This window comes from Apteryx mantelli, chromosome 30, assembly GCF_036417845.1.
Source record: "Apteryx mantelli isolate bAptMan1 chromosome 30, bAptMan1.hap1, whole genome shotgun sequence".
In the NCBI taxonomy this organism is placed as follows: domain Eukaryota; kingdom Metazoa; phylum Chordata; class Aves; order Apterygiformes; family Apterygidae; genus Apteryx; species Apteryx mantelli.
The window spans coordinates 5,215,614-5,223,861 of record NC_090007.1 but is presented as its reverse complement, the minus strand read 5'-3'; the positions used below and the strand labels follow the sequence as shown (position 1 = coordinate 5,223,861).

The window sequence follows — 8,248 nt, the reverse complement described above, 5'->3', positions numbered from 1 at the left end:
AACCACCTTTACCCCTCCACCATGGGTAGCCCCGGTGGACACCTTGAGGTTGGGGGGGACCAGAGGAGAGAAGGTGCCCCTCTCCTTGAGGGCTGGACCCTGGCAGATGGGTGAAGACAAGGTTTTGTGGCAGGGATGCTTCAAAAACAGCACCTTGCCCTCTCCCTCCCTCCATGTCGTCCTCGCTCCACTGGGGGTTTCCTCCCAGCCCTCCTGGAGGAGAGGAACCAACCCAGTTGCAAACCCTTCTCCTCCTCCATGAGCTTGGAGGATATGGCAGCAGGACGCGACTGAGGGTTTGGGAGGCTGACGGACTCGCAGCGCCCAAGAGCACCCACCCCATTCAGCTCGGCCGCTGGGGTATGCGTGTGAGTCTGGGGTTGGCTTTGTCATGAGGAGGACGTCCGGGAAAGGGCAGGGAGGGCTGGGGGACATCATGCTTTGGAGAAAGTGCTTGTAGAAGAAGAAGGGACTCCGGGGTTGGTGCCTGGCTCCTCCTGCCAGCGGTTCATACACCGCCGGCGGGCATTCATGAAGAAGTTGCTGACGGTGTTGAGCTCCAAGCCCAGTTGCTGTGAGATGGTCATCTGCATCTCTTTGGATGGGCGCTTGTTCTCCTTGAAGATGGCGATCAGGGTGCGGCGCTGCAGGTCCGTGAAGACCAGCCGCTGCTTCTTGGGCTGCAGGCTCCTGTCTTTCTGCTGCTCTTGCTCTTTGCGTTTGCAAGCTAGATGTTCAAAAGAGAGAACAGGGCCATTAACTGGTGCTGACCAACCTGGCCTGCTTGTAGGTTGCCTGGCTGCCTCCCAAAACCAGGCCCTTCCCTCTAGTAAAGCTGCTGGCTTTTTGCCCACCTCTCCCTTGGCTACCTCCCTCCTCTTCCTCCCTTTGCCTCTTGGGCTTCTGCTGAGATGGGACAACAGCCCCTTTCAACATCAGTCTGAGAAAAGCCCGGGTGAAACCCAGGAATGCAAGCAACTCTTCAGATGGCTGGGAAAAGCTGAAATCTCAGCATCTCCTACTGACCCTGGCACTAGGGGTAGATGAAACTCCTGGCCTGCCCCTGCTTATGCCTGGCTACTGGGACCTGCCCTGTTCCAAAATCCTGGGGGTCATCCATCAGCCTCCCTCCCTCACTCGCACTCTGGCGCAGGCTCCATTGCCTCTTCCTTGTCTCTGCTGATCTTGCCGGAGGACTCAGGGAACTAGTGTCTCTTGGCCATTGCATCCAGCTGCCAGCTCCAAACCAGCAGGGAACAGCTGAGGATGGTACGAGAAATCTGGTCTGCAGCCAACACATCTCATGGCAGAAAGAATGGAACGAGCGTCCTTGTTTCAGCCTGGTCTGGAAAGGGGTTTTCCTGTCTCCCGAGGCTGAAGAACAGTCTCAGTGGTCTGAAACTCCAGGAAATTCAGGTTTCCCTATGTGCCTTTGCTACCGTATCCTTTGGCACATGTGTCAGGTTGAAGCAGTATCTAATTAAAATCTTCCCTACTGATTTAGCTTGAGCAGTAGGTCAGGACAGAGGTACTGTCTGCCTTGAGCAGCAAATGGAAATCAGGTGCAGGGAACCAGGAAAGCCCCTGTGACCTTTCCATGCTGTGTGCAAGGAATGGAAGGATGTGGCTATACAGATTTTGGTAAATATATGAATTTTAATTACAGGAATATCAAGCACTTTGTTGGTTGAAGTGGTGAGAACAGGGGTCTATTCTACAATATTTTCCTAGAAAGTTATAGACTCATAGAATAAGTGAGGTTCATGGAGGTTACTGATCTAGCACCTACTTGAAGCAGGGCCAACCTCGAAGCTATATTGAACTTCAAGGTGAGATCAGGATGCTCAGGGCCTTGTCTGGGTCAGGGCTTGGCTGGATACATACAGATACTGCTGGAGCATGAGGCGCCCATCAACAGGGCAGGGCACGGATCCAGCCCTCCAAGGCTGGGGACACACCATTTCCTCCAGGGAACTTAGAAAAAACAGCCAGGAAACTGTGGTCTAAAACCTTTCTGATGAGATCCCCACTCTTGCTGTGAACAGTGTGGCAGTTTTCAATCCTTTAGGGTTTTTGGTTTGGTCTTCTGAAGAATTTTGCAGCGAGGGCGCAGGTCTTTTGAGATGTTCGCTCTCCAGAGGTTGGCAGATGACAGATGTCAACTTGCTTCTCTCAGGCACTTCCAGGGATCTCTTACAGCTGGTGCACAGCCCTCCAAGAGCCCAGAGGTCGAGGCTGAAAGCCGCTGCCGCAGTGATGGGATGGCTGCTTGGGTCCATGGGCTGGTTGTTCCCTTCTGGCTAACTACCCTTCCTGCTATACAAACACACCTCCTATTTCCAGGCTCAGCAAAAGAGCAGGCAGCCACATAGTCTATTCTGAATCTGGAAAAGGAGGAGTAAGGGGACTGTGTTTAAAGTGCAAATCACTTCTTCCTAATTAGAGAAAAAAACAAGGTGTTTTCTTCATTTTTTCTTAAGCTCTCCTGCACTACCGTTCCTCTTTACACCATAGCCACCTTGAACTAACAGCGAAGGATGATATCCACCACTTCCACCCAAAGCTGGAGAGAACTAGAGCTCAGTGCAGCATTTTTGACAGGTAATTCATCCAACAAATTTAACCCTTTTTCCCCGGCTGCTGGGCACTGTCCTGGCCCCGTTCCCGTGTGGGCTGCAGGAGTCATTGGCTCTGTTCCCGCTTGGCTCAGCGCAGGGGGCAGGGGATAGGAGACAGCAGGATTGGCATGACCAAATACATTAAATCCAAATCAGTTATCCCTGGTAAAGAGGGTTAGAGGAAATCCTTCCCTCCCCTCCCCTCCCCTTCCTCCCCCCACAGGTTTTGCAAAAGGCCCTGAGTTCAGAGGTTGGAAACCATCATCCTAAGGGACAAGGGACAGTTTCAGCCCTGGTGGTGCTGGGGGAGCCTGTCCCAGGGGTACCTTACTCAAACAGCCAGCAGAGAATGGTTTAGTGGAAACCTACCCTATGACCATCAGATGCTTGCAAAAAGAACAAACAAAAAAAGCCTTTATAGAAAATTTGACTTTTTTCCAGACATGAATTAATAGAACCCCCCCAAAACACCCCCAAAACCCAACCAACAAGCAGAAGAAGTCCCTCCCCACCGTGATGTGCACATTCAGAGCAGCATGTATTCACCCTGATGAACCCCTCGACCACCCTCACACCCCTTCCTGGTGTCCACCCGGCATGCTCAGTCCGTCCCCATGCCAATGTTGCTGGCGGGACCTTGTGCCGCCGGTGGGCACCTTGCACCCATCCTGCGAGCACAGCAGGGCCACAGTGCTCCAGACAGGCAGGTGGGGAGCTGCAAGCCCTGCAAAGCCTGCAATCCCTCTCCAGCCAGCCTGGCTCCCCTTGTATGGCCCAGGAACATGTTGGCCCAGCTCTAGGTTAATTTAGGGAGGGGGAGACACATCTTTCCTACCTCTAACAGTCTAAAAGTGAGTGCCTAGTTTAAGGTAGACACCCAATTTTCCTCTAGTCATCTAGTCAGAGATGCAAGAGGTCCACTCGTGGCATGGGGCAAGTCCCTGCACCCGGGGGCAGCATGTGCTGGACCCAGTGTTGGCTCTGCACTGGGGACCGGCTGCCCCACGGCATCAGCAGAGGCACCTCCTGCCATCCCTGCCCCATCTCCTGCAGCACAGAGGAGCACAGTCCCAGCTCAGTCTGCAGGTGACCTGCTTGGGACCCCCAGAGGATCCCATAGAAACCATCTATATATCTCTACACCTTATATACACCATGCATATAAAACTGTGTGTATGTATGTATATATATGTGTGTAAATACATACATATACATATATACCCCCATGAGAAATGTCAGGTGATGTGTGTCAGTGCAGGCATCCTTTGCAGCATGTGCTAACGCGGTTATAACCATAGTAAAGCCACCGGGATCCAGGCTGCCCTCCTTCACTCCCATGTATCAGCACCTGGTCCCACCAGCAGTATCAGGTAGCCAACCTGTGACCCAACATTTCAAGTTTTCAAACCCATATTTTTTTCCCCATTCAATTATTAGGAGTAATTATTACTAACCAGCCGCCCATTAGTAACTGACAGCTCTGAGGCAAAAGCTAACAGTCATGGTGTTGGTAAAACTGTGACCCAGCATTAATATGAGCACCAAGCATTGCTTAGACAGAGATGATCTTAAAAGGGAGGTTTGGGATGAGGAGGGCTACCTGCCTCGCTGCTAGAGCAGGGATGTAGCAGAGTGGCAGTAGGACTCTAGGTTGAGGGGTCTGGGTTTTCCTCCAGTTTGATCTGCTTGGTTAGGATGTGATTTTTGGGACAGGACACAGGGTTCTGCAGACGAACGGGTCCATCTGGGAGAAAAGGGCCATAAGGGTTCCCACAGCATCCTCTCTCCAAAGGGATGGGGTGCACAGAGCCGGGAAGCACACGACCCAGTGGGGGGGACGACTGTGACACCCTGTGCAGCACCCTGCACAACCTCCTGCTTATTTTTGGCCGGTGGCATGGAGCCAAGGGCAGTGACGCCGGAGGCAGACGGGTCCTGCGTTTCCTGCGCTCATTTGTTTATTTATTAATTTATTTTTCTGCTGACACAGCCCAACACTCCTCTCCCCAGTTCAATCTAATTACAGCTCCGCACAACAGAAATCAATAGTGATGCTAGTCAGATCTATTTACAGCGGCCATCAACCCTCCCCAGCGGAGGCTCTTTTTCCTTTTCCTCATCCCCTGGCCGTTGCTTTCCCAGGGGGGTGTCACCTGCTGGACCCGGCCGGGGCCATCGAGGAGTCCCCAAAAGTGCTGCAACAGGAGACGGCCAGGGGCACAGCTTCGACTCCCATCCAGGCTGCCATAGGGGAGGTTTTTCTTTGTGCTTCAAAATCCCTTTACCAAGGCCCAAACTCTGAACGACTCATCCTTCGCCTGATGCTGTTCTTCGCCCACCTCTCTCTGGGGCTCTCTGGGCCTGTCCCCACTCCATGGGGACAGGGACACGCTTTGGGGGTGCTTCCACCCCTTCCCCTGAGTTATTTCCCCAGCTAACACCTAAAGTACAGGATTTATTCCCTGACTTGTCCTGCTCCCTGGCTCTCCTGGGGCAGACGGGACCCTGATGGTACCTGGACCAAGGCTAGGGGAGAAGAACTGGTGTTCTCCATAGCCACAGGGCATAGACTGTGTGGTTGCTCTGATGTCTAATAAGGGCTTGAGCTCACACATCTCCACTATGGGCGTCTCTCTCCTCTCTCCTCCTCTCCCTAGCCCCTTTCACAAAATGTGCACTTCTGAGACCTCAACAGCTCAGCCAGGTTTGGCTGCAATCGGCCAACAAGTGCAGAAGTTACAAAGAAGGAATAGCAGGTGCACATTTGCACAGGGCAGTTGTGTAGACCCCATCTCTTCTGGACACCAGGCACAGTCCTAGTGTGTCTTTATCACCAAGATAGCTGATCCGGCTGCAGATAAACCTCAGGGAGCAAAGCCAGAGGAAGGACCTTAGAAGGCAAACCGTGAGGAAGACCTCTGAAAGCAAAGGCATGCCACCCGCTTCCCCCAGAGGAGCTTCTGCTCAGGGTTTCTAACTCCCTGGAGACTTATGTCAGAGGGAGAGCGTTTTCCTTGACTTAACCTTGACAGCTCAAAGCAAAATATCTCCCAAATCATTTCTAAAGGGACATAATAGAGACAATCAAGTGGCTGCTGTTCAGAAGCTGCGATTATGCCTCGCAGTGTGAACTCCGCGAAGCATTTAACTAATACCTGATGGCTTTGCAGGCTTCTGCAGCCTGCCAGACAGTGGTTTCTCTATTATACCCGCAAACCTCTGTTTTCTCAGCCCCAGCGTGCTCTCCCTCTCCATTCAGTTGCAATACAACCTGTAATTTTCTGCCCACTTTGCTTAAGTGCTGGTGATTTGCTGAAATCACAAAAGACAGCCAGGGCCTTTCAGAGCCAGCATGCTGGCTGTAAGCGAGGTTAGGAAAAAAAGCCACCAGCTTTTCTCTTTTTCTCCCTGTCAAATTGGCTTGTAGCAGTGTGAGGGGGACAGTGGAGCATTTAGGGGCTCAAAGGGAGGTGGAAGGAGGGATGGAGAGGGGTTATCTAAAGGCGGTCGATCGGGCTGGGACAGGTTTCCTTGGCGCAGAGGCAAGACAGGCTTGTTTCCCTGGTGGGCACCAGGTGGGAACTGGCACTGAGTGAAGCTGGCATCTCTCCACGCTGGACTGCTGCCTTTGAGATGGGTTCAGCCCCTGGGGCACTTCCTTTGGCCTCAGTTTCCCCCTCTCCTTGAAGGGGCAGAGCAAACCCAATCTCTTTTGCAGAGATGGGGAGCGTTTGGCAGTAGGGCTGGGCAATAGGTGTTATTTTTTCAGACTCTGCCCAGAGCATTTTGGAAGGTTTTGGGGGCTGCAGCTCTGAGCAAACCGGGAATAACCCAGCACCTCCCATGGCAGAGCAGGTTTTGAGTCTGAGCCAATTTGTGTCTAGCTGGGGAGATTCAATGCTGATGGGTGAGTGAGCAACAATGTGGGAAGGAAAAGTGCTCAAGAACCAGCAAACAACTTAATTTTTGCCTTTCTTGCCGAAACTCCACTTGATTGCAAAAACTAAAGAACAGATAGGCAAAGGGGACTTAGTGTTAACCACACAACTCTTCAGTCTGCCTCAGTGAAGGCACAGGCGTTTGCTGTGAGCGGGGTTTCAGATCACAACCGATAACCTAGAAAACAGCAAGTTTCAATCCTGGCCACCTGCAATACTTATCCAAATCTCTGTACTGAGTTTTGTACTGAACAGAGCATCTCAGGAGCAAAAGCAGAAGGCAACAGGAGGTGGTGGAAAAACAAATCTTTGCAGGCTCAAAAACTCCCCCACAGCATGAAAAAAAACTAGGGAAAATCATTCCCCCCAATATTTACAAATAAAAGCCCCATGGGAGGGAATAACACCATTCTTAAAGGCTTTTTTTGTCACAAAAAAGAACAGTTTGGGACACTTTTCATTTCACTTGTTTTCCTCGTAAAATAATTAAAACCACCGCGAAAACCAACACTGCTGATTTCAACAGAAGTCAAAGAACTTCAAGCAAAAGCAGATCTCAAGCAGCCCCAGGCACAGCCTGGGTCACTCAGCTGGCGCTAAGGGCCGTTTCCACCAGAGGAGGATGCCCACGGCGGTGGCCGTCACTGCTCAGCCCACGCCTGCACGCTGCCAGACACCCACTCTTGCCAAAAGTTTTCTCACTGCCAGGAGGACAGAAAGGCAGCGCCGTGCCGTGACCCAGCGCAGCGGGTGCGCAGAGCCCTCGCTCCCCTCCTCCTGGGCAGTGCTGCCTAGTGCCCCTGCACGAGGTTTCCCTAAGGTCCTGGGTGGACGGGTGAGGAGGGTGCAAGCCCATCTCTTGCACATGCACAGTTGTACTGTTTCATGTCCCCACTCAGAGCGGGGAGCATCCTTCGTGCTGCCCATCCTCTGCCACCACCTTGCAACGCTACAGCCCTGCAGCCATGCAGACTTCAAGAGAGCAGGACATTTTTAAAAGCTCCTGGGAGTCCTACAGCACCCGACACCTTTGAACCACGCTGAACGAAAATTGCCACACTCTAATCTGGAAACCCACAGGCCATCCAGAGGCAAGAGAGCTGCTTTTAGGAACTGCATCATGTCTACAGAGCTACACCCTCATGGACCCTGCTGGCTCAGAGCGGCATGGCTGGGCTCTGCTCCCTGGGTGTCAGATCTGGAATGTGTTGGACATGTTGTCTATACTTGGATAAGTCGTTATGCTGGGCACAAAACGTTCGGGAAATGTAAGATCTCTCCTGCTAGTGATGAAACCGGTCACCGGGCTGTGATATAGCACAAATGTGCTTCTGTCGGTGTAGAACCAGTCTCAAAAAGCAGTGAGGTTTGACAAGCTCAGCACGCCTCAGGGTCCTCCAGCCACGGCAGAGCCAGCACCTGCAGCACGTGAGCCCTTGGGACACGGGGCAGCCCTGTGGTTGGAAGAAAAGCACCGAGGGCTGGAGTTCTGCTCCCACTGCAGAGCAAGGTCTGTGCGTGGCCTCTGCTGAGGCCAGGGGCTCCCAGGCCCTGAGCGTGTCCCTGCGGCGATGCGCAGGTTTCCCTGGGAGATGCCGGAGGATGAGTCCTGATCCCGGGAAGAACCCACAGTCATTGGTATGCGGCCAGCATGCTGCAGGGCAAGCCACTTTCTTGAGCACAGCAAATTAA

General features: G+C 52.6%; 1 protein-coding gene across 1 annotated transcript in view; it reads right to left on the bottom strand.

The window, feature by feature from the left end:
- Window positions 1-434: 434 nt before the first annotated feature.
- The window catches only part of ONECUT3 (one cut homeobox 3), a 32,507-nt gene continuing 24,693 nt past the window's right edge, over window positions 435-8,248 (bottom strand). The window contains exon 2 of the mRNA XM_013960824.2: window positions 435-727. Within this exon, the coding sequence (XP_013816278.2) occupies window positions 435-727 (293 nt within the window). The remainder of the gene's footprint in view (window positions 728-8,248) is intronic.